Below are 27975 nucleotides of genomic sequence, written 5' to 3'. Positions count from 1 at the left end.
TACTTGAGTGGGATACCAAGTTGTAGCCACAACAGCTTGACGAGGAGGTTGAGAAGGAGCTTCCTGTGTAAGAGAGACACACAGCCTGTATGGTTGCCAGGCTACATGGAGAAGAGAAGACAGCTTGCAGCCACCGGCCTGTAGCGCATCGTTTGCGGGAGAGCACGCACACTTTGTGAACAGCCGCCTGCTGAAGAAAAGATGCGTTGCTACTGGAGAGGTGACCCACGATGGCCTGCAAAAAGGAACAAGCAGCGCAGCCAGCAGTGATTCTGTCGCCTGTAGGAGCAGAGGTAGCACGCTGAGTAGAAACAGTCGCCTCTGTGTGCTGCTGTAATGGCCTGGCTGCAGTATACAGTCGCCTGTGGGAGCAGCTGCAGCACTTCAGCGTCGCCTGGAGAGGTTAGGCGCAACAGTTGTCAGCAAAATACTGGCCTCTTCACACGAGACACCGGCCTGGCCTCAAGTGAACGAGACGCAAAAACTGGAGATGGACCAAATGGTCGGCCAATTGGTGACAGATCTTGTGTCCCAAGTAAATGATGCCTTGTCATAAAAAACTCACATTTACATTTACTTAACTTAGCATATAGTCGATTCTGTCTTAAAATAGATAAGACAATCGTGAGGTGTCTAACATGATCCTCAAGAGTACGACTATATATCAAAATATCATCTAGGAGCACCACCACAAATTTCCCCAAATGTTCACGAGAAAGATCGTTCATCATTTGCTGGAAAGTGGCTGGAGCATTGGTTAACCCAAAAGATAATACGAGAAACTCGTAATGGCCATACCTAGTCCGAAAGGCGGTTCTTTCGACATGCCTTTCATGAATACCTATCTGGTGATAGCCAGTACGTAAATCTATCTTCGTGAAATATTTCGCTCCTTCTAACCGGTCAATGAGGTCATCTGATCTAGGGAGAGGATAACGGTTCTTAATGGTCAGCTTATTCAATCTCTTGTAATCTATACACATTCTCCAAGTGTTGTCCTTCGTTCTCCTAAGCAACATAGGTGCACCCCAAGGTGATTTACTTGGACGGATCTAGCCCATCCTCAAATAATCTTCGAGTTATTTAGCCAACTCATCTTCCTCAGCTTGGCTCATTTTGTAAGGTGGAATACTGACAGGATGAGCACCAGGGATCAAGTCAATACGATGATCTACGGCCCGTTCAGGTGGTAAATTCGATGGCAGTTCCTTAGGAAATACATCTTGAAACGAATCAAGTATCTTCTGTAATTCCTTGCTTTCAAACACACTTAATTCATTTACATCCATGGAAGGGATGAGAAAGGAAGAAAGTGGAATCAATACACAATGGAAAGCGGTATACAAAGAAGAATCCGTTATATTTCCAAAATCAACTGTATTTACAAGAGGTCCCTGAGAGGGATGAATACAATCACCTAAAATACTATACTGGATGTCTCTATGCTGAAAAGAAAAAATATGACTAGACTAATCTATCTGCACTTGAAGAGTCTTAAACCACTCAATCCCTAATAACAAGTTTACATTTTCTAGGTGCATAACATAGCATTCCAAAGTATCTTTGTAGTCCTGAATCTGGATTGGAAGATCTCCACCTTTCGATCCCATACTTGCCTTCCCGCAGGTAGGCGTACCTCATAGATATGATCGTTGGGTGTCGTATCAAGACTCAATTTCTGCACAAGTTTATAGTTAACAAAGTTGTGTGAGCTGCTAGGGTCTAGAAGAATGTGAATTTTATGGCCATTCACTTCTCCATAAACTCGGAGAAGATCATGCAAGCCAATACTTTAGAGTTGAACAGACAATCAGAACATGCACTAGACCGAGAAAGTACAGTAACTGACGTACCTGTCAAAGACAACTGGTTAGCTGCCTTTGGCTTGGGTCCTGCGTTGGTCTTTGCGCCCTTTTACTTTGGGCACTCGTTACGCATGTGTCCTTTTTCTTCGCAGATAAAACATCCTCCTTCTTTCTTGAGCTTTAAAGCCCAAAGGAGTCGTTTCTTCTTCGCTGGTGTCGAACTTGAATGCTTTGAAGGTTGGTCCGAAGACTTTTCTTGAGTCGTGTTAGCCATAGGTGCAGAGAACTTTCTTTTATGCTTGTTCCTCTGCTCGGTAATGGGTTTTGACTTGGAAGAGACCATTGTATCATCATAGATACGAGTTGAATGAATGGCCTCGTCCAATGTTTTGCATTTGTTATTTTTAACTTGTAAACAGTATGAGTCTGGTAAACCAGCTACGAAGAATCCCAAAAGAGTAGTGGGATCTATCTTTGTAGCTTTCATCTGCAAGTCCCTAAACTTCTGGAGGTAGACCTCATAAGTGAGGTGCTGCGAGGTCATGGTCAAAGCTGAAAACCGGGCAACAACATCATAATCATCCTCTTTCTTGAGGAATTCCTTCTTGAAGACGTCTTCGAATTGTGCCCAAGTTGTTGGCCGAGGGTTGAGTTCCTTCCACCAAAGCAAAGCTTTGCCGGAGAGGAAACCTGCTGCTAACTCGATCTTTTTTCCATCATCATATGGATGAAACTGAAAATGGACCTGCCACTTATGTAGCCAAGTGTCCACGATCTCCTTGGTACGCTGCTTTTGCTCGCCCCTGAACGGTTCCGGAGTAATATTGGGGCCTAAAGCAGAGGCCAAGGTATCCATACCGGAAAGAGTAGAGAGGGTAGTGGTCAAGAGAGAGATGGAGTTCTGCAAGGCCTGCATCTGGGCAACAATTTGTGCCCGACGTTCCGAAGAAGAAGCTTCGATAGCTACTTTGAACTCTTGGAAATCTGATTTTGACACATAATCGTCAAAAAGATCGGCATCGGTATCTTCCGTAGCCGGCAAGCCTTCGCATTCGATAAGGGGCTCCAACTCCGATTCTCGGGTCGACATCGTGAAGAGAGCAAGTGGAGAGAAAATTCGATCTTTGCACAATAAAATTGCAAGGGAACTTGAGAGCTTGAGAGCTTGAAAACTTGAGAGATGTGTGGCAAGAAGCTCACTTAAGGGGTTTATATAACTATCCCCAAAAGCTACTTGAGCTTTTGCTTTTGTTTAAAATATATATATATATATATATGTGTGTGTGTGTGTGTGTGTGTGTATGTAAGTGTGTATATATATGTATATATATATATATATGTGTGTGTGTGTGTATATATATGTGTATATATATGTATATACATGTGTATATATATACATATACATGTGTATATATATGGATATATATATTCTGTTTTCTAAAAAAAAAAAACACCTTTAAACCTTGGAGGAGGCTTTCAAACTTTAAAAAAAAATTTAAACTAAAAAAAAACGAAAGCAAGCCCAAATCGGTGAGTGCTTTTCTTGTTTTTTTTTCCTCTTCCCTCCTGGATTAACGTTGTCGGCTTGCCTGCTGGCGTCACCCGCGTTGCTGCCTTCGTCGATCGTGCTGCCAACGCTTTTGAATCAGCCGGCGCCGCCTGCTGTAAGGTGACCATGACTGCCGGTACGTCGCCTGCGCCTGCGTAGGCCTGGTCGGCTGCCGCTGGCCGCGTGCGTGGACATGGTTGCCTACACGCCTTTGCCTACACATTCGGGTAGCCCACGACCAGCACGAGCATGCGACCTAGCATAGTCAACCTACACCCTTTTCACGGGTTTCCTATGATGAAAAACAACATACTGAATCTGAAAAACAGCAGTATGCACAGAAAAACAGCAAGCTTTTTGAACACATACCTTTCTTCGACCTCATCTTCTCTACCTACCGACTTGCTCGTTCACGAGGCACGCTCTGATACCACTGTCAAATCCCCACCGGATCTCCTCGTGGAACGCTCCTGGTACGAGACTCGAAACCTGCAAACAAACAAACAACAAGGGGGTGCAGGCCTGACTCACATCCCAACCATGACAGCCGTGGGCAAGCCCACAGTCTTGGCTGTCCCCACAGAGCCACGAGCTGAGCTAACTAGGTTGACGTACCGACCAATCTTCTCCTCGCGACGTCCCATACCGCCACGAAGCTACCCTCGCGGGCCTCGAGATTGTTGCCGGCCTCGGCTACGTAAAGCAGGTGCATGTCTGTACTAGATCCAGGGTCCAAGACCATAGAGCTCTCACAAATCTTGCGAGACTCTATATGACTAATGACTAACCTTGGCCACCCTTTTGTAGGCTCTTGGCCGGTCATCGGGCGTCCACACTTGGGCGCCCGCTCGTCCATACTTGGGTGCCCGCTTAGTCTATCCCTAACTCAGCTCGCCAATGAGCCTGCCTAGCTCCAAGCTTCCCCAAACCTCGAAGCTAGTCTTGTGTGCGTGTAGCACACGGTAGATACACACTGTGCACATGACAGATCCCCACTCTCTCGACAGTCCCGGTGGACTGATAGTTGGACGGGAACAACTATGGCATCTGGAAGGTAATGATGGAGTCTTAGGATTTGGCTGATTTCATCATGGTTGGAGTTCCAAGGCTAGATTCGGAGGAGGAGGAACTTTCACGGTCAGGGAGCTCCGCCCAGGCACAGTTGTGGGATCGTGTCAATGCCCGTGTGCGTTCTTTCATCTTCCTCAATTGCACACTCCAAGTGATCAATCATATCAAACACATGACATTGGCTCGAGGGATTTGGTAGCACTTGGCGTCTTTGTACAATCGGGTATCGCCCATGAAGAGAATTTCCTTGGAAGTGTAGATGCTTGTGAAGAATCCTGCAAAGTCTTTGACGATGAGGGTTTCTAGAGATCAGTTTTGCAGATCCAAATTTGTATCTCTTTTGGGAACGTGGTATGGTCCCATTGATTATCCTCTATGTGGATGATCTTGTTCTCATTGGCAGTCATGTGGAGCACATAGCTGTGACGAAGATTGTCTTGGGAGAGGAGTTTGAGATGGTGGATTTAGGCTTACTCCATTTCTTTTTAGGATTGGAGATTTTGCAGACCCAGAGGGGGTTCTTTGTTTCTCAACAGCGATATGTTCATGAGTTATTGGAGGCCTTTGGGATGGAGAACTGCAAGCCTATTTCACCTCCGATGGATCCGAATACCAAACTTACCGTACATGATCCTTGTGAGTAGGTTGATGCCTCTTTGTATCTGAAACTTGTCAGTTCATTGATTTGGTTGTTGAACACGAGATTGGACTTGAGTTTTATAGTGTGGCTGTTGAGCTCATTTATGCAGACACCTTTGAAGACTCATTGGGACGCACTGCGCAGGATTGCGGATCTTGTGGTATCTGGAGGATCTTGGACTCTTTTATGACACTTGAGGGGGATCAAAGGACCAAGTCAGACTCCAAGGTTGGAGTGACTCTGATTGGGGAGGAGATCGAGACACAAGGAGATCTACTTCAGGATACGGCTTTACCCTTGGCTCAGGAGCGATTTCTTGGAGTAGCAAGAAGCAACCAACTGTTGCGTTGTCTTCCATTGAGGCAGAGTATCGGGCTACTTGTGGTGCTACTTGCGAGGTGGTGTGGCTTAGGAGATTACTTGGCGAGATTGGGTTTCAACAGAAGGAACCCACGGTCATCCAGTGCGACAACTAGAGTTGTATAGCTATTGCTTGGAACCCGTTCTTCCATGCCTGGACCAAGCATATAGAGATACAACATTACTTTGTTCGAGAGAAGCTTTTGGCTGGTGACATCTTGCTAGTTTTTTGTTCGATAGAGGACAATGCGGCAGACCTCTTCTCTAAGCCTCTACCTCAGCAGATACTTCGTCAGCACTCTAGCTCACTGAGATTGGTTACACATCCAGGAGCTGAGAGGGGGTGTTAGCAGTCATCTCCTGTATGTACCATATTACAATGTAGGGAGTGAGGGCCAGTGATGTGGGTGTGCCCACCCGTATGAGGACTCCTTGATCATGTTCCTGATTTTTCCCATTTTTCCGGTAGCCTGTTTTGGGGGGGGGGGGGGGGGCTGTTTTTTTCCATGTCGGCTTGTAGCATTTGGTTGCTCGGGAGGGGCCCATCCAAATTGGGGCTGTCAGCCTGTTCTAGACAGGGTTGACTGCAGCCCGAGCCACATATATATTGGGGCTCTTGTCCTCCCACAGTTTTACACCGGATATACTTATACGCTTGTATATAGTAGAGTTCGACACCATCTCTCCTCTCTTGCTCTTCTGTAGTTTTCTGCTCTCTGATTGCTGTCCCATTTCCGTTGCACATTCCGATAGCCACGTCCCCATTGCCACACCACTAGTACCATGTCACTTGCGATGTCCAATTCTGCCTGTCGGCTGCTATTTGATGTCTAGCTTTGCCTTGCATACTGGTATTCTAATAAATATCAATAGCGATTAACGTGGGAATAAACAAGTGCTAGGTGGTTGAGTAAACTAGCACTGTATGTAGGCTTTAAATCAAGCGGTTCCAATGTGTGAACAACCGCTAGAATGTATAAGACTTCTGTGTGGGAATAGCCGCTTAGAAGGCATATGTGGTGGCATTATATTTAGCATATGCTTTAGAATATGTAATGCGGTCTCTCCTATAAAAAGGACCTATGTCTATAATGAATTAATGCTTTCCACTACATCTTGTACTCCCTCAATCCCTTTGAGCTTGCGTTGAATATCTTGTTGGTCATCATCTCTCTCTCTTCTCCCAACTAGCTGCGTGTTTGCACTCTAGGCATTTGTCAAGCATTTGTCAACATTTGGTATCAGAGCTTTTTGTAACATGTGGAAGCTCGGTGGAAGAATCGACAACCTCAATGCTCATAATTCAGCAATCGTTCACGACGAAGATAACGTACAACATAGAGAAAGATGTGGAGAGAGAGAGAGAGAGAGAGAGAGAGAGAGAGAGGAGTCGGACATAGTATTGGGTCCCGAATACCCTCTGTAGGGCTCCCACCACGAATGGTGTATTTGCTTTATTAGAATGATGCAAATCTGCAAATAAAATCTGGCTCTTGACGTGCACTCTTCACCTTGGCTGTAGGCTGTAGCACTCGCCTTCGCTATCCTGGCCCTTAGACTGTAGCAACCCCTTGTGAATAATGAGATACTTGGTGTGATATGCAGCGGAAGTCTTTGTATTGGAAGATCCTATCACACAAATGCTCACACCATACCCTGAGTTTCGTGAGTTTAGCAATCCACTTTAATACTTCAAACTTTAAAGAGAGATGAGAGAGAGATATATGAGAACTGTACACCAGATTGGGTCCCGAATTACCCACTGAAGGGCCCCCTATCCCGATAACGAGATAGTATTTGCTTTATTTCTTTAGAGAGAATGACTGTGGACTGTAGATAAGCCAAACGCAAGATCTCGGAGGATCGGAGAGTGGCTGATCTGTACACGGCTGTAGAAACACCTCGATGACCTGATCTTGAGCCTATGCACTCTTCCCAAGGGCATGAGGAAGGGCTGCACACCTGAGGCTGAGAATAGAAGAAGGTGGACTGTTCTACACTATGTTAGAATGCTGAAAACACTTATGAATGCTGTGTTACCTTCACCAGATGACTGCTGCATGTATGGATGATGCACAAAAGGCTGGACACTGCTGCAAACTGTTGATTCAGGGCTGGAAACTGCTGTGGACAGAAACGCAGACCTACAAGGATGCTGCTGGACTGAAACGCATGTGTGTTCTGATGCTGCAAACTGCTGCTGTACGGCTGGACAGAAACGCAGAGGAGCTGCTGTGCTGATTGTTGGCGTTGAACTGGGCTGGTTCGTATGCTGAATCAAGGCCTGAAGTGATGCTGAATCAGGGCTGATTGGATGCTGAAGGTAGGCGCCTAGGGCTGACTGAAGCAAGGGGTTCTCAAGGGGCTGGAGAAGCAAGCTTATGAGCTCCAAGGGCTGTGCTTCAAAAGGGCATCAAACACCAATGTACTGTGCCTTATACACCGCAACAGAATGGTGTAGTTGAAAGGAAAAATAGATCTCTCATGGAGATGGCAAGATGCATGGTGAAAGCACAAAAGTTGCCTCACAAATTTTGGATGGAAGCTATAATGTGTGCAGCTCATGTGTTGAACAGGTGTCCAACAAAAGCTTTGAAAACCATAACACCATTTGAGGCTTGGTATAGCCGAAAGCCAACAGTGGATTATATGCGTACATTTGGGTGTTTGGCATATGCACATATGCGAGAACAACTCCGAACAAAGCTAGATGACAAAGCAATTAAATGCATTTTTGTGGGCTACAGCAATGAGAGCAAAGGATACCGTCTATAATCCAACTACACGAAGGATTTTTGTCAGTAGAGATGTGGTATTTGCTGAAAATTCAGAACAGCCCATGTACAGCTTGTATAAAAGCAATGATACAGGCATACAGGACATGTTTGATGGACTTTTACCCATTGCAATTAGGGGGGATTCAGACCTGCCAGCCCCTACACAAGAAAATCCACATGTAGAACATGTGGACCAGCCAGCCATTCAGCCCTCTTCTATGGAAGAAGTGGAAGATCTTGTCAGGGAAGAGCAAACAACCATAGACACAGCCAAGTCAGTGCCAAGATGGTTGCTGAAAACTTTACAAGAAAGCAAACTTGTAGCTCCACTCACATGTAGAACAAGGGCTAGTTCCAGCCATGCTTTGAATGTACATCGTGGGGAGTCTGCATTCGCAATGGGTGGTCTCTTTGATTCAGAAGAGCCTTCTTCTTATGAAGTAGCACATGAGAATGAGCATTGGTTGCAAGCTATGCAAGCTGAAATTTCTTCTATCATGAAGAACAATACATGGGATCTTGTGGAATTGCCTAAAGGCAAGCATGTAATTGGAACAAAGTGGGTGTACAAAGTCAAAAGAAAGTTTGATGGTACTATTGACAGGTACAAAGCAAGACTTGTGGCTAAAGGCTACTCCCAGAAAAAGGGAATAGATTATGAAGAGACTTTTGCTCCTACTTCGAGAATGACCACAATAAGATCAGTGATTGCATTGGCTGCCCATAAAGGATGGAAAGTGCATCAATTGGATATCAAAACTGCATTCTTAAATGGGGATTTACAGGAGGAAGTATATGTAAATCAGCCCATTGGTTTTGTAGTTCCTGGTGAGGAACATAAAGTATGCAGGTTGCACAAAGCATTGTATGGGTTAAAGCAAGCTCCAAGAGCTTGGTATGATAAGATACATGCTCATCTAACTAGCCAAGGTTATGAGAATAGTCCAGCTGAAAGCACATTGTATGTGAAGAAAACCGATGCCGATATTCTCATAGTCATCTTGTATGTAGATGACATGCTCATTACAGGTACAAGCAAAGCACAAATTTCAGATTTCAAAGCTGAATTTGATATGTCAGATTTGGGGCCTTTACACTACTATCTCGGCATATAGTTTATGCATACAGATGATGGCATTGTTATGTAGCAAACTAAGTACATAAAAAGTTTGCTAAAAAGGTTTCACATGGATGAATGTAAGCCCATTTCTACTCCGGTAGAACCAGGTGTACGGCTTACTATGCATGATATTGGAGAGCCTTTTGAGGCCGGCATTTACAGCCAGGCAGTGGGATGCCTCATTTACTTGTGTAACACGAGGCCAGACATATCTTTTGGAGTGTCTTTGTTGAGCAAATTCATGCACAACCCAGGCACAAAGCATTGGCAAGCAGTCAAACGCATTTTTCGATAGCTTAAGGGTACCCTGGATCTTGGTTTGTTCTATCCCAAGGTGGGCAGCTTGCAGCTTTATGCATACAGTGATTCAGATTGGGCTGGTGATTATGATACCAGACAATCCACCAGTGGGAATTGTTTTTTTCTTGGCAGTTCATGCATATCTTGGTTGAGTAAAAAGTAACCCACTGTTGCTACATCTACTTGTGAGGCTGAGTACAGGGCAGTCTTTACAGCTACAGTAGATTGTGTATGGTTGAGGAGACTATTGGCTGATCTTCATGAGTGTCAGCAGACACCCACCACCATTCTCACTGATAGCCAGAGTGCTATGGCCGTGGCACGAAATCCAGTATTTCATGCACGTACCAAGCACATAGAGATTCATTATCACTATGTCAGAGAGAGGCTACATGCAGGGGAGATCAGTTTATCTTATTGCCCTACACAGGATAATGTTGCAGATCTATTCACAAAGGCTTTACCTCGAGAAAAGTTTGAAGCTTTCCGCAAAGCTTTGGGCTTACTCTCATACAGAGAGTGATCTGCTACCTTGTACAGGTTCACACTTCCACTACAGGGGGGATTTGTAGGCATATGCTCACTTATGGTAGTGCTATGTGTGAATAGGGCTTAACCAAGGGCACTTTTCCCAATGTGGTTTTTCCCCTTGGACATCAAGTGTGAAAGGACACTCTAACATATAATATTTTGTACTTCTATATTATATGGATGTGGCACACATGCAAGAGTAGACTTGCATTTTGTGGATACCACGCTTTTGGCTCTCCTCTCTCTCTCATTTTTGTGTGTGAGCTTCTCTACCCTGCACCTAACCCTAATGTGCAGGTTTATGTGTGTGAGTGTGTGAGTCCAACACCCAACACCTAAGAAGCATCCCTCCAAGTTGGACTCAAAGTCTCAGCGTATGATTTATCTTGGATATAGTTACGTGTCCAAGGCATCTTGTCTTGATGATCATCAAGCCGGCAAAAAAATTGTGAGTCGTGATGTGGTGTTTGATGAGACTCTTGCATCTTCTGAGGGGGGTGGTGAGCTGCTTCTTCCTACGTCTCCTTCTCCTTCTCCTCCTTCTTCCCCCCTTGCTTTTGTTACACCTCTAGTTGTGGATTATCAGTCAGATGATGATGACTCTGCTCCTCCTCTGGCGAGCTCGAGGAGACGAGTGCTTGGATGGTATTTTCAGACGGTTTGTAATTCTGGGTTGCGAGAGCTTCCTTCTGCTCCTCCTCCTGGTTCTCTCAGGCGATCTTCCAGAGTTATTGGGAAACAAATTCATGAGGGCAACGTTTTTGTTAACTATGCTCTTATGTCCTCTATTATTCATGGTCCTTTTAATCCCACTTCTGAGGATGAGGCTCTTTCACATGAGCCTTGGCGTCGTGCTATGTAGGTAAAGTTGGATGCTATTGAATGGAATGGCACTTAGATTTTGGTGCCTAGGCCACAATAGCGTAAGGTGATTGGTGTGTGATGGATCTTCAAAACGAAGTATTGAGTTGATGGCAGCTTGGACAAGCACAAGGTGAGGTTGGTTGCCAAGGGCTATGCTCAGTGCCCTGGAGTTGACTTTGATGAGACCTTCACTCCAACGGCCTGGATGACTACCATTCGAACCGTTCTTACTCTTGCAAGATATCATAAATGGCCGGTATTCCAGATGGACGTCAAGTCAGCTTTCCTAATTGGAGAGCTTAAACAGGAAGTGTATGTTGAGCAACCGTCGGGATTTGAGGTTCCAGGTAGACAGGATCAGGTGTATCGGCTGAAGAAAGCTTTTATAGTCTGAAGCGCTTGCCCACTTGCTTGAGTCTTTACTACATGATCCTTAAGTATATCCAATGGCCATCTTTGACTTATTTGCCTGTCTGGTGTAAGCCTCTTGAGCTTTGGTAAGGCGCTCTTTGAGTGACTCAATGATGGCTGAAAATATTTCTGATGTCTTGTTGGCTTCCAAGGAAGGACAAATCATCTGAGTGACAAGAAATGAAAATCTTCGACCAAAGGCTGTCTCATAAGGAGTTTTGCCAACACTCTCTGAGTGTGTGTCATTGAGAATCGCCTGCACCAAAGGGAGATGAAGCTCCCACTTAGACTGTTGATCATGGCAGTACGCTTTAAGCACATGGAAAGCCATCTGGTTGTCAATATTTGTTTGGCCATCATTCTGAGGATGGAATGCACTGGACAATTGCAATTTGGTACCAAAGTTGTCGAACAAAGCTCGCAAGAAGTGAGATGTATACTTTGGATCCCGATCTGAAGTAATGGTCTGCGAAAAACCACATATTGGATACCAATGTCAGAGAAAGAGCCGGGCTATATCTTCTGCTGTGGCCGTTTGTTTGCATTGTATAAGCATACAAATTTTACTGAATCTATCAACTATTGTCATACACTGAGTATTCCGAGATCCGGTAGACGCGAGAAGTGGCCCAATGAAATCCATCGAAATGTCGTGAAAATGGCCCTCAAGAATGGGCAACAATGGCTGAAGCAACCCTACCTGTTTGGTGTGAGGTACTCTCACTTTCTGACATATGGAACATGCGGAACATAGTTGTTTACATCCTTGCGCATCTTCGGCACATAGAATGATCTTTCTAACTTCTCCAAAGTATTGTTGATCTCGCGATGACCACCACCAAGTGAATCATGGGCATCATGGAGGAGTGCCTGTCTCTTCTCCCTGAGAACACATGGTCGACTCTTGTAAGAGAGCCAACCGTTCTGAATGGTATAATGACTTAGTTCTGAATAAAGGGCCATACTATAAGGAGTCCCAAATTCTGGGTAGTCTGCATACTGTGTATTCATACTATCTAAGTCTTTCCTTGTTTCTCCAACACAATGGACTCTTGTACTATCTGAATACTCTCTTTCTGATGAAGTCGTAATGACCTCGTTCTATTTGAAAGGCCGTCTTCGGGATATCGGCTTCGAAGATTCTGACTTGATGATAGCCAATTTTGAGGTTGATCTTTGTGAAGTACTTAGCACCGTTGAGTCTTTCGAGGATGACTCAGCTCGAGGTACCAGATCGATATGATGGTCTTCAGGACGAGAGGGTGGGGGTCTGGGTGGGAGATCATCTCGCAACATGATGTCTTGAAACTGCTGGAGGAGTCCTGTCATTTGTGACTCTAATGGAGTCTAGTGGATGTCGATATCTGTTGTGGGTGGACACTGGACATAGATCATCGCACACTCTACTCCCTTTTTGATAGCTCTACTAGCTTGGAGGTGGAAAATGAGTTGGGAAATGAGCAGAATACCTTAAATGCTCCGATCCCCGCGGATGATAGTGGGCTCAAGCAAACCTTTGACGGTCGTGAAGATGTCTTGCCTATATAATCAGGAATGGGTGCATACTGCCGGAACCACTGAATCCCTAGGATCATGTCGCACTTGAGGAGAGGCTAGAATGAAATCCCTATGAAACCGGGCCTTTTGGACTGTGAAGGTAATCTGTTGAGCTTTTTGGGAAATATGGGTACGCAGGGCGGGAGTGAAGCCGTCCACGTCAGGGTGCATTGGTAAGCCCAATGGGCATGACTACGAACTTGTAGTGACCACGCTTTGTCCGGAAAGGTGTTTTTGGGATGTCAGCTTCAAAAATGCGGACCTGATGGTAACCACTCTTGAGATCGATCTCAGTGAAAAATTTTGCACTGTCTAAACGCTCCAAAATGTACTCAATCCTTGGTATAGGAAACTTATTCTTAATGGTGAGTTTGTTTAATGCCCTGTAGTTGACACAAAGGCATATAGACTTGTCCTTCTTTTGGACAAATAGGATTGTTGCAGCAAATGGTGAGGAAGATGGCCGAACGAATCCGGCTCTTAGGAGCTCAAATAACTACTTTTCTAGCTCACCCTCTAAAGTCTTGTAAAGACGATAGGGTGCTAGGAAGGAGGTTTTGATTCAGGGACCAAATCGATATGATGGTCCTCAGGCCGAGAGGGGGGCATATTGGGTGGGAGATTGTCCCTAAGCATAATGTCCTGGTGTTGAGACAGGAGGTCCGCTAATCAATGCTCCTTCCGCTCCCTTGCGGATAGCTCATCGGGCTTGGAGATGAGAAATCAACGGGATGCCAAGAATTCTTCTATCCCCACGAATCATGACGGGCTCAGGAAAACTTTTACAGATAGTAAAAGTGTCCTGTCGCCAATCGGGAATAGGCTCATACTGACGAAACCACTGGATTTCTAAGATCATGTCACACCCCAAAAGAGGCGAGACAATGAAATCTCGTTGGAATGAGGCCTTTTGAACTATAAAGGAAAATTGTTGTGCCTTTTGAGAAATGTGGGTGTGGAGACTAAGTGTAAACCTGTCCACATCCAAATGATAGAGCACTAATGTACAGCTCATTTTGGTAGCCAACTGGGGAGAGATAGCGTCCTCAGAACTGCCCATGTCAAATAGGACTACAAACTGGCGGCCCTTGGCAGAGCCATAAGCTCGGATGAGGCTTTTCTTTGCAGCATCACTCTCACCCTTCTGCGTACATCGAATACCAAGGATGGCATAGTATGCATAGAAGGTAAAAGCTGAACTGCGTTGGTAGTAGTAGGTGGGGCTGGAGGAGCAAGAGTTGCTGTGGCAACTGTGGAAGAAGGTGGCTTGGAGGTTTGCTCCGTTTGCCATTTCTGACAATCCTTCTTACCATGCTCAATGATAGAAAAAACATATGTTCTAGATCTCCATGGGATACTGGTTCTGTGCTCGGAGTAGAGCTATGGTATCTGTAGGAGGAAGAGCATGGTCTTCTTTGGGAGAGACGTCTTCCTGTTGATGTGTACTCTTCTCTGTAGACATGTTATTGAAGTTGGTGGTCGTGTCGGAGTAAAGTATGACCATCCAAGGATGCTCTCACACTAGGATGTGGTGTGTGTGGACAAGCTGAATTTCATACCAACGTAACATGCAGCGGAATTATGCGTAGATCAAGGATCCTGTAACACACAGTCTCACACCGCCTTCTTTATCGTGAGTTTCGCGAGTCTTTAGCAATCCACTTTATCACTTCAAACTTTAAGAGATGAGAGAGCGAGAGAGAGATTTGTACACCTTATTGGGTCCCAAATTACCCACTGACGGGCCCCCTCCTATTGCTACGAGTATTTGCTTTATTATCTTTGAATAGAATGAATGTATGACTGACTTGGGACTGTAGATAAGCCAAACACAAGACCTTTGAACGACCAAGAGTCGTGCTGAACTATACCCGGCTGTAGAAGCACCAATGGGACTCAAAAGTAAAAACAATGAAAGAAAGCTAAATGATAAATCATAGAGCTTGCAATGCTCAATCGGAGGCTGGAGCGTGGACCAGCGTCATGATCATGGCTGCCTACATGATCATGCATAAGGTGGGCTCTCACTTTGTCTGACCTACTCGTCTGCCTATAGGGGCAAAGCTTGCAAGACCACTGGCGTGAACCTCCTCCACTTCCAGGACGGTTGGCATTAACCTCTTCCCACCATGACCAACCGTCGGTTCTTCTAGCACCACCACGACGTGCGGAGCCGACGGCTGCTTGTGAAGTAGATGCAGAGAGAGAGAGAGAGAGAGAGAGAGAGAGAGAGAGAGAGAGAGAGAGCTTAAGGCTTAAGTGGCAAGACCAAGCACCTTTGAGAGAGAGAGAGAGAGCTCTTAAGGCTTAAAAGTTAGGAGGCTAGAGCCTAGAGAAAGCTTGCGGGTTGAGAGAGAGAGAGAGAGAGAGAGCTTGCTGCGTAAGCCTTATAGGGCCTAGGCAGCTGGCCAAGAGTGAGAGAGTGGGAGAGAGAGAGAGAGAGGAGAGCTCAAGCCTTATAGGCGGCTCTAAGCACAATCCCCACGGGTGACGGCAGGCCACAGTGTTGGGTGGACAGACGCCAACGGGAGAAGACGGGCACAGCGACCAACGGGAGAAAACGGGCAGAAGCAACGGCGAAAAATGGCAGAAAAAACAGCGGGAAAAAAAGTGAAAAAATGGCGAAAAGACCAGTGAAAAAAAAGGCGAAAAAATAGAAAAAAAAAACGTTCCGGGCATCCCGTTCCAGACCCGTCCCCGACAAGAAGTGGCCGTTCCGCCATTCCCGGGATGCCATCCCCTGGTGACAAAGATGCCTGAGAGTTTCCCCCCGTCCCCTTTCCGTGTTGGAAGGATAGGTCGTTTCGGGACGGCGTTTCCGCGTCCCGGCCCTCCGTCCCCTCCGTCCCTTGTGACTATGTGCACCCCTCTTAGGGTGTTTGTACTAATCACTCATGTTTTGCGTTTAGGAGATCGGTGGTGTTGTAACAAAGAAGAGGAAGGGTGAAGGAGGAATTAGGACAATGAGTTAGACAAGGCAAGAGGAAAGGAAAGACTACTCACTTATTCCCAAGGTATAACACCGATACGATTACCTTTATGACCTAAAGATAAATGGATATGGTATGGGAGTGGACCATTGCTCCGTTTGCAAGGATCAAGGAATTTTTGTTTTGAAGTTTTTAGCAAAACATATTTCCTTTTTGGTTTGAAAGAAACTTGAAAATCAACATATCTATGCTTGGTAATAAAGGTTAGGGTTCTCTATGTGCTTGGGCATATGATGAAATGCTTTCAGTCGAAGAGCGACTCTTGATTTTTGACACTTTGTCGTTTAAGTTGATCAGCTAGCAAAGAAGGGGAACAAGTTTATTGAGCTTCCTTATGTTGTCAAAGGCATGGATGTATCATTCAGTGGAATACTCAGCTATATCGAGGCTGCTGCAGTTCAACAGCTGGCAACAAATGAATGCACCGCAGCAGACCTCTGCTTCTCTTTGCAGGTAACTTCATTTGTACCTCAGTGTCTCACTTAAAAAGACTTAAGGCAGTTTAATGACGAGGACTCGACCCAAAGTTTGTTTCATGCATAGGCAGCTCTCTAGTCTTGTCTTTAAAGTACTGTTTTGATTGTTAGTGGTGCTTTTCTTTTTCCTTTCAAAACAAGAATTTCACTTTTTGAAAGATTGAAAGCTTGCTTGAACTTTGAAGAGTAAGCAAAAGGTATCTTATCCTTGGAGCTTGGAAAGGTGAAGGCATCCATCTATTGATCACATGTACTGTCAGATGTTTTCATTTTATTTTTTCTTTCAGTTTTCCATGGCTCAGTATATCCACGGTACCATTGTATTACTTTTGGTCTCATAGGCCCTTGGGGTCTTCTGTAGACGTTAATATAACTTTCTTTCTTTCTTTCTTTCTCTCTTTCTTTCCCTCTCTTTCTTTGGTAGATGTTTTTGATATTCAGTTATTTATGGATCATATATACTCATTCTTAGTCTCATAGACCCTTTGGATCTTTCATAGACATTTAATGCTATCGTTCTTTCTTTCTTTCTCAGAGCTTGTGAATGTGTGCTGGCTATCTTGCCAAAAGTCAACAGGGCTGCAAGTTGAAGTCTTTTGCTGAACTAACTTCTTGGAGAAATTGCATGTTACCTTCCCTGGATTGCACTTGCTTGTTTACTGTATGGCTCTCCTGCTCCACCTGTGTGCAAATTCTGACTGTGGAGAAGGTACAATGTTTGACAGAATGTTAAGAGATTCCTATCTATTTGAATCCATTGTTTGAAAGTATTTTAGTTAAAAAAAACCAATACCATTTTGAGGACGACCTGTTACATCTTTGAGGATGGAAGTTGTGTGCAATGGTGCATGGGAGAGCTCACAGTTTTGGTGGAATGTGATAGACTAGCAAGACAATTGCTTGAACACAGGTATTACCCTGCCAAATGTTTGCCATCCCTGGCAGTGGACGAGCTGCAGGGCAAGCCCCATAAGTGAGTGGCTTTTTCTCTTGGGCAAACACCCTGGACAGTCTTCGTGAGAACTACAGGTCGGAGCAGAGTTGCGATCTTAGATGTTCATGCAAGCCAATGTCCCTGCACCAGATTATGACACACCTTCAGGAGCCAGATTGTACGTTATCGTTGCACACACCATGGATGAACATGGAGAATGCCCAGCAATAATTGACAATGCTCAATGAGAACCACAGGTCGGAGCAGAGTTGTGATCTTAGATGTCCATGGCAAGCCAATGTCCCTGCGCCAGATTATGACAAACCTTCAGGAGCCGGATTGCACGTTGTTGTCATTGCACACACCATGGATGAACATGGAGAATGCCCAGCAGTTGTTAGGAGGTAGTGATGCATACGATCTAACCCTTTATGAAGGTTTACGTTTTTGTATAGCATGCCACGTATGTGATATTGAGTTAGAGTGCCTTGTTTAATATGATATTTTTGGTTCCTGAGCATGGGTGAGTTGCTCAACCTATTAGACGAGCCGGGGCCAGCCCCACGAAGGGCAACTTCAAGGCAACCCCAGCCAATTCTGTCAGCCGGACACCCCCACTTTTTCCCAAGGAGGGATATGGTTTTGTGTGCAATTTGCTGACGAAACCATTCAAGCATGGTGTATCTATTGCTAAGGCCTAGGTAATAGATTTTGGAAGAAATTCCAGGCCCCCATCATCTTCTTCAGGCTTGATGCCATATAATCCAGAGACAAATATGCCTTTAGATCTGATTGATGCAGGTAAAGTGGAAGATAAATATTGGATTTTATCAAGGCAACATTCTATCATTTCTACACTAGTGTTTGTTTCAAACCCAGATTCAATGGAAACAAAAAAGAAGTACTATGAGAGAAGGATGGCAAGGATTGTTGTGAATTGCCAACGAAAGCCAGGTATTGAGATTTCAAAGATGGCAAATCTAGAATAGCGAAGTGTGATTGACATTGATCTAAAAACTTCTTTGGGCAATTTCATTTATATAATGTGAGGCCAAGGAGCATGAGGTCACATGAATGTGAGTAATCTAAACATTCCATTGGTGTATCTCTTATGACTTTCTTTTTACCATTGGAGTGGAATGGGGAAGAAGAGGAACCCATGACAATAAGCTAGTTTTTTGCTGACAGCTGTGCACATATAAGCTGCACAAATACCTATGGAATGTGCACCTGCCCTATTTCCCATGGTTTGCTCGGGTACTTTCATTGAGAAGGCCCTCCGTTTTTGCATAGCCTCAAAGGTGCTCCCATTGGCCATGAAGATGGTAAATGAGTTTATTCCACGTGGCTTAGATGGACTCAGAAGAATTGTGTAGTGGAAAACTAAGGAAGTTCATGTCACCAAGGCTCCTTGTAGGGAAGTTTGGGGTGTGTCTTTATTGCCCTTGCAACTGTACCCTAGGGGATACAATAGGTGCTTAGGTGATCTTGGGTGTACAGACAGAGGACCCTCTCCCATAGTTGCTGTGCTACTAGGGTTCACTGTAATTTCATGAGTATTCATAGAGCCTGAAATTTCTACTTTCTAGAACTTCAGAACGAGCATTTGTATTGAGCTTTTTGTGCTGATCATTCTAGTCTACTCTACCGTTATGCAGACATGTGTAGTTCGGCAGCAAAAGCACTCAATCTTACAGTCATTTGAACAAGAAGCTTACTTTCTACTAAGCCTTCAAAGAGTTTATCAAATTGTCTGCATTAGCGTCCCGAAGTATCACGGCCACCCTCTCGTAGATGCTAGTGAGGCCGCTAAGTGCAAGCATCACCATGGTCACCATCACCAACTGTCGTTTACTTGTTCTCAATAGGTTGTTAGGAGATTTACCAAACCTTCAAGATCGAGCCAAGCTCAAGAGCTTCACTTTCACACTCTGTCAAGTGGTCCTCTTGTGCCTGTCGCAAGGTTGTTAGAGGCGTTAGAGGCGTTTGGTACGAGGCGGGTATGGTACGCACCTCGAAAGACTCGTATTTTTTAGAGACGTTAGAGGCGTGTTAGAGGCGTCTGTTTTATATATATATATATATATATATATATATATATATATATATATATATATATATATATATATATATATATATATATAGATAGATATAGTGATAGATAGATATAATATATATAGTGAAAGTTGAGAGAGAGAGAGAGAGAGAGAGAGAGAGAGAGACTAGAGTGCTAGCTTGACCTTGATTTTAATGATGGAATCAACAATCTATCGTCCTCTTATGAAAACCCCTTTTGCTCTGGCTGGACTGCATCTTTCATCCAATCTTTTAACCGCAATACCAATATTATGGCTATGATTTTGTAGGATACATTTAAGAGGCTAATGGGCCCACCAATTGCCATTAGTTTGTTTATCCCCTCCTCTTTGTCCAACAATTTAACCACCCCTAGGTTAAGTGTTCATGCATTACTAATTATAGTCGTGGACCTTTGGGTACTTCAAACTTACCCACCCTGGGCTTTTTGTGCAGGAAACAGTGTTTGCCATGCTTGTGGAGATAACTGAAAGGGCAATGGCTCACTGTGAGAAGAAGGATGTTCTGATTGTTGGAGGTGTAGGCTGTAATATAAGGCTTCAAGAGATGATGCAAATTATGTGCAGTGAGCGAGGTGGCAATCTCTACTCTACTGATGATCGCTATTGCGTGGACAATGGTGCTATGATTGCTTATACTGGTCTACTTGCTTTTTCTCATGGAGTCACCACCCCAATGAATGACGCAACATTCACCCAACGCTTTAGGACCGATGAAGTTTACGCATTATGGAGAGAGAATTTCACCACAGCTTCTACAGGAAAAGAAGAGAACGGCATCACTGCGTAGTAATATAAGTTATCTAGGAGAAGCACGCTTTAGACACTTGTTATAACATGATAATGTTAGATTTGCAATGTAACTTATCCTCTCTATATTTTAATTCACACAATGAGGGTAATGATATCTTTGTAAGGCAGTTATGATGGCTACCATCCTCAATGGTACAAGGAATATCTAGCCTATTCCATGGCACAGAAGGCTTGAATGTTGAAGCCCTTTGGATGTTTTGTTTTACTGTAGGCTGCATTTGTGGATAGTTTGAGCACTTGGTTTGGAATAGAGATGATGCAGGCTGTCAAGGGCTATCTTTGTAATTATGACCCCATTGCTGAAAGTCAACCTTTTCAGAGGTCGTAAGCATTTTTTTTTTGATACATGTGTCTTCAGTTCAGCATTATGAATTCCTACCATGTCAAATTGGGACGGTTCTTTGTGTTTACATGAATGCAACTTCTCTAAAAGCCTCACTTGCCGTATCTTTTCTTTTTCCTATGATGTACATTCATGAGCTACTCGCTTAACATCTCTACACTACTATTCTCACTATTCTTGCCTTTGCCACAACATTCACGCACGAAAGAGTAAAAAACCATCTTTATTCCCATTTCAAATTGATTATATATATATATATATATTTTTTGTAAAGAGGGGACAATGTTATAGGTTGGTCACTTACATGATGAATACCTCTCTCTCTCTCTTCATCATGGTTTTAAAATTGAGCACCTGATCATTATATGTAAGGTGCATCCCTTTTGAAGGGTATAATAACTATGCACACCTTACCACACATCTCCTCTAATGAAAAAAAGAAAGCAATAACCATTTCTCTTTTTGGAAAAAAATTCTTAATGAAAATTCTACATGCATGCATGCATACACATACACTCGCACACATGCACTCACACGTGTACACATGCAAGCATACGTGCACAGTCATACACTTGTATATGCACACTAACAATTGTACATGCATGGAAAGTTACACGCATTGACGTGCATGCACACAAAATCAACATACCCAATCATCCACATGCACGTGCGTGCCAAATCTGCGCACGTGCACGACTACATACAGTTGTATGCTTGCACAAACGCACAAACATAGATGCACATACAAATACTCTCATACACTCATGCACATAGCCGTACACTTGCATATGCACATGTGCACACACGATTACACATGCATGCACATAGAATCAATACAATCAATCACCAACATGTATGTGCATTACACGTGCATTCGAATGCTTGCATACACACTTGCACTTACACTTACAATGCACGCATACACATACAAATATGTCTGCATGTATACTTGAGTGTACATGTGCACGCATGCACACACAAGCCACTAGTACAGTCAATCAACATGTACGTGCACTATGCACATGCATTCGTACGCTTACACACTTGCACTTACACATAGAAGCAATTTACACACACAAGCAATCAGTACAGTCAATCAACATGTATGTGCACTAAGCACATGCATTCGCACGCTTACACTTGCACTTACACATACAACACGCATACACATACAAATGCATATGCATGCACACACAAGCACACGTGCACATGCACATCTGCACAAGCACATAGGTGCACACTCTTGCATACGTGCACACACAATCTTCCGTGTGCACATAGAATATAATGGAGTGAGTAAAGTTGAGATTATGGGACAAATTATCATGGAAGCTACTTGCTAACCTTGATGTTTATACGGTTTAATCTTGCACCAAAAGGATGGGATAAACCTTCCATAGGTCTATGGTAGCCAAAGAATCCAAGAAATGACAATGGTGAAAATATCATAATGGTCATAAAAGGTCATAAGAGGGTATAAATAATGGTCCATAAGTTCCTTATATACTTAAGCCCGTGGCCATGGTCCTAGATCTCATCTTTAAAGTTGTTGCTTCATTACATACGCATACATGTGCATATACATAGGCACGCACACATAAGCACACATGGTGCATTGCGTACATGTGATTGGTTGACACATATAGTCTCAATGTGGGTAATTTATTACCTTCATGAAGGCTTTAATAGATAAGGGTGCACTCACACAGCCATGTACATGCACACACTATTGACACATAAAGCTACACATGCACGTACTTGCATACGCACGGACTTAGCACGCACACTCGACACACATGCATATATACACACACACACTTTAACTTATGTGCACACACAAACACACAAAATCGTTATATACTTGCACATGCACATAGAATCGACATATACATCATCACATCCATGTGTGCACACACCCACACGTGCGCACATGATGCACATATACATAGACATACACATGTATACAAACTGTTGCATGCTTGCATACACATTTGCACAACACACATACATACAAGTGCATGTAAACTCGAGCATGCACACGTATATGTATGCAAGCATACACATGCACACAAGTGCATATGCATGCATAGACATGTACATATGCACACGTACACTTACATACATGTGTATCCACACATAGCATAGATGCACACCCACACTCTTGCACACGGGCACACATAGACACGTGCATACAGACGCACACACACTCATGTATGCACACAAAATCGAATCACCCCCAATCACACGTGCGTGCGCACACCCATAGGTGCGTGCACATGATGCACATACACATTGATATGCTTGCAAACGTACAATACATGTGCATGCACACATATACACACACAAGTACACGTACACATGTAGACATGCACATGCACACGTGCACATGTATGCACGCATGTATCCGCACATGCATATAGATGCATAAACACAACCTCTTGCGTACCCGTACGTAGAGACACATACATGTATATACACATAAATGCATGCGTAATCATACATGGACATAAATTGTAATGAAGTCGGTTTGGGTGCACATGCAAATGGGGTATAATGGGGCCTAGGCATTTGGGCTTAGGGACATTTACATGTGTACTTTTAGAGTACCCTATATGAGGCATAGGGCTCATGGACATTGTACCCTTTTTTATATCATATTCACTCTATAGACATTCATGTCTTCTTGGTGCTCATGCCCAAGCTTTCATGGCCTTCTTGGCTATTGCCCTAGGATTGTGACCTACACCTATGTTGTCACTCCATGCTATCAGAGCCTTTGTCTTAGGTCCTTGCTTAGGGAGTGATTAGTGTTAATAATTTTCAAAATTTATTTTCACATAGTTTTCAGATTTGCTAATTTCTTGTTTGATAGGATTAGCAAAGAGATTTTTGTTAATCATTTTTGAATTTGTATTAAACACTATTTTTTGAACCCTAAGCCAATTTACTGTTTGATTCTTGAACTTCTTGATCTTCTTGATCTTGATTTTCTTGATCTTGATTTTAAAATTAGGGTTTATAGAGATTTTTGCAACCAAAATTGAGAGATTTTCTTGCATTCTCCTGCTTAGAGAGCTTACAGTTCCAATTAATAATCTATTAAGCCTTTATTTTTCAAAATCTTGGAGTTCTTGGAGCAGATTTAAAAGAAGCTTGGTTTCTTAAGCAGTTTTGTAGAAAATTTCATTGCAATTTCAAAGACTAGTGCAGAATATTCAAATTACAAAGTTTATGTAGAGTACAGTTTGCTGTGTAGATATCAAGAAGGCTGTGCACTTTTTAGATTTCTGTGCAAATTATTGTGCAGAGTGCAGATTGCTGTGTAGAACAGAGTTCTTGTGCAAATTATTATAACAGTTGTAGATTCTGTGCAGAAAATTGAAGATTACTCCAGTTCATTGAAGTCTGTGCAGTTTCTTGAAGTTTATTGTGCTGAAATCAAATCTTGACACAAAAACCAAAACAATAAGTGGTTTTTGATCAAATCCTTTTGATCTTGATATTTTCTTGCAAAGAAGGCAGACAAAGATTACAAATCTATTGAAATCTACACACAGATTAGCATAAATCTCAATGTATTAGAAGTAAAGGAAGCAAGAAAAGTGTTGAGAAAACATTGTTTACAATATTTTAGCACATTGCCACCAAGAAGATGTATAGCATGTTGTTCTATTACAGATCTGAGCATTAGTATTATGTAGAAAGTATACTGATAATTAGTTGATGCAAAAGTATACAAGTGTTACAATTTCGAGTGCAAGAATCCAAAAGGTTTGTTGATTAACACTGTGTTTGCAAGTATGGCCTTGTTGGGAATTGAACCCAGTTCATTGGTGTGAGCCAGTGTGCCCCATACACCACAAGGTTCTCCTAGCTTGCATACAAGGTTCCTTGAGAGTGATGATCTTCATCGTCGTCGACATCACTATGTTTCCATCTGAGACCCTGATCGTGCGATGTCTACTCATATCCTATCCTTCTGGTGTCATTGTCGTTATCTTGATTTGCCATTTCAGGTGAGGAGTTACATATCATTTGCCGAGTTCATACATACATTTGGCACATCGCGGCTTCGACTTCCTCTAGATCCTTCTTCATCGACATCATGCTATGATGACACATCATATTCATGTCACATATGGATGTTTGAGCTTCAGATGTTATTACCTAGCCAGTGTAGACATTTATTTGATGAGGAGGATGTTTGTGCTAGTAAATGGTCTAGATGTTCTACACATGGTGATTTTGTTGAGGATCCATGTGGATATCTTTACATGGATGGTTCGGCATATTGATTGCATGGGAGGATGTATGTGGGGATTTGATTGTGAGCAAAGATGACTATATACCTGAAGATGGGCATCATTATGACATGCATTCAGCTGGATAGTGATGATGATCATCATGTTGATGATGATATTGATGTTAATACTTGTACACATGGTCATGTTCATACACATACATGTGATGACATTGATGTATCACACCCACATACCTATGATGATATATCATGCACACACACACACACATGATGATATTGATGTATCACACACGCATATACATGATGATAGTGATACACGTGCACATGATGCCACTGACACATGTACATGATGATGATGTATGTGATAGTGATGGTGAGAGTGATGTGTGGGAGGTAGATCATATGGGCATGATCTTGATGGGAGGGATGGCAGCGAGCACATCGAGCATTACGAGCATCATAGAGCTACCTATCTCTATTCCTAGTGATCATAGGGATACATTAGATGACCATAGTGATGCATTACATGATCTTGATGGGCATTTGACTAGTCATGATCATTCGGCTAGTCATACATCTTAAGTCACACATGGGATTGACACTTCACATGTCGTTTGTGAGCACATCATAGAACATGAGGAGCATAGACCCGAGGTTCTAGTATTAGTAGATGTGTTAGGCTACTCCTCTAGATTTGTTACATGTGGAGAGATGTCGGATGCGACCACTACTCCTAGTTTCCATAGCATTCCTGGCAACATTCGAGTGGATTGAGGTGTGGTGATTGAGCAGTCAAGGATAGTGCATGAGAGTAGTGATGAGTTCATAGAGGTGAGACATCGTAGGAGTATGCATATTGATCATATTTCTAGCATATCCTATGACATTGACTTTGAGAGTTTTACAGTTGATGTAGGTATTTGCTTAGATCCAGTACTATTGGAGATTGATCTATCATGGGATTTAGGTCATATAGGGACACCAATGATGGAGTTGGTCTATACCTTTGGGGATGACCTTAGTGACCTTGGAGATTCCATTGATAGTAAGCTGATTGATACCACTTATACCTCTTGTGTAGACACTTGGTAAGTGCTTAGTGAGATGATGATCTTTATGATAATCCAAATTTTGTTTTAGAGGGTCACATACATATAGAGTGTCATACACATGGAGATATTGTGCATGGGTCGGATCATACTCATACATACATAGATATGGTGGATCATGCTTTTGACTTCTTGAGTGTTGCTACATATGAACAGAGGCATGAGTTCACATTCGACTCTACATGAGGTCGACCCTGAGTCGTCATGTTCATTTGGCTCCTTTGGATGTCGACACGATCGTGTGTTCTTTGGAGTCAGGACATTTTTCTTTGGATGCATTCTTTGCCATTTGAGGAGCATAGTTTGTGGATATGTGGCTTGACATTCAGGTGCATCTATAACATATTCTAGTCTTGGCATACATGATGATTCCACGACCACTTGACATTCTGGCCAGGAATTTTGAGCTTCTTAGGTGAATACCTTTCATGCTAGATTCACAGTGTGGTCATGATATGAGGATGAGCTGATGAGTTTTCCTTTTGACCCTGGTACTACTATCTCTTTGGAGAGTCGAGCTCTCCTTTTGATCCAGGAGCTACTACCATTCCAGCTTTGATGGTTCCAGGTGTATACCATACATATCCCTTTGATCCTGGAGGATACTCAACTAGATTCGTCATCAACATTGGTTCCTTATCTACTCCACTTGCACCAGATTATCATGGAGCCATTGCCTTGGATTTTGCATGCCTCGGATTTCCTTTTGATCCAGGAGGTTGCATATATAGCCTCATCATCGAACGGGAGTTCTCTATCCTTTCCATTTGACCCAGGGGGTCATATGATTCATGCATGGGTCTTTCGCTTCATTCAGTCATGGATGTGATTTTTCTTGGCTTTTGTACATAGCCACTTGTATATGTTTTTTTTTCTTTAGGCACGGCCACCCTTTGATTTCGAGGATGAAATCATTGTAGGAGGGAATGATTTGTAATGAAGTAGGTTTGGGTGCACATGCACAGGGGTAATGAGGCCTAGGCACTCGGGCTTAGGGACATTTACATGTGTACTTTTATAGTACCCTATATGAGACATAGTGCTCATGGGGTGGTCATGTCTTCTTGGTGCTCATGCCCAAGCTTCCATGGCCTTCTTGGCTATTTCCCTAGGATGGTGACTTACACCCATGTTGTCACTCCATGCTTTGAGTGGCCAACCCTAGTTTCTTGCATAAGTACGTGCAATTTTGTCAACACACGCAATCATATGGGTGCACATATAGAGTCGATACACACACTCTCAGTGTGAGGGTAACATGAGAGCCACCTTCATTAAGGTTTTAATACATAAAGGTGCGCTCGCATGGACATGTCCATGTACACACTATCGACACATAAAAGTATGCACACGTACACACGTGTGCACTCACAGAGTTGCACACACACTTGACACACATATACACATACACTTCTACGTGTATAAATAAACATGATCAACACACGCACAATCACACACACTTACACATGCACGTAGAATCGACACAAATGCATATGTGTGCATAGATACCCACCCATGCACATGATGTGTATATATATAAATACATAGGCATGTATACACACACTTATATACTTACAAGTGTGTGTGCACGTGCACACACACACACACACACACACAACATACATAGGCATACTGTCACATCACACCCTCACCATAACCATGTGAGAGAGGAGAGGAGGAAGACTTGGCATATATACACACACTTATATACTTACAAGTGCGTGTGCACGTGCACACACACACACACACACACACACACACACACACACACACACACACAACATACATAGGCATACTGTCACATCACACCCTCACCATAACCATGTGAGAGAGGAGAGGAGGAAGACTTGGCTCATATTCACCACCCAACCATAGAGATAATGTGTGTATGCCCACACACACTCACCTAGTTATGTGTAGGTCTACATGTACACTACATGTACACAGTAGCCAGTCATCCGATTGCTT

The 27975-nt window shown here is 43.4% G+C and overlaps 1 protein-coding gene across 1 annotated transcript in view; it reads left to right on the top strand.

The window, feature by feature from the left end:
• The window catches only part of LOC147630679 (Actin-like ATPase superfamily protein), a 45335-nt gene extending 24696 nt beyond the window's left edge, over positions 1-20639 (top strand). Inside the window, exons 2-3 of the mRNA XM_086810625.1 lie at positions 16273-16428; positions 19918-20639. Coding sequence (XP_086666751.1) covers positions 16273-16428; positions 19918-20271 — 510 coding nt within the window. The 3' untranslated portion in view covers positions 20272-20639. The remainder of the gene's footprint in view (positions 1-16272; positions 16429-19917) is intronic.
• Positions 20640-27975: the final 7336 nt, after the last annotated feature.

Source organism: Cibotium barometz, chromosome 16, assembly GCF_041138505.1.
Source record: "Cibotium barometz isolate CiBa-2024 chromosome 16, ASM4113850v1, whole genome shotgun sequence".
Taxonomy (NCBI): Eukaryota; Viridiplantae; Streptophyta; class Polypodiopsida; order Cyatheales; family Cibotiaceae; genus Cibotium; species Cibotium barometz.
The sequence above is the reverse complement of the archived record's forward strand: the minus strand, read 5'-3'. Positions and strand labels throughout refer to the sequence as shown.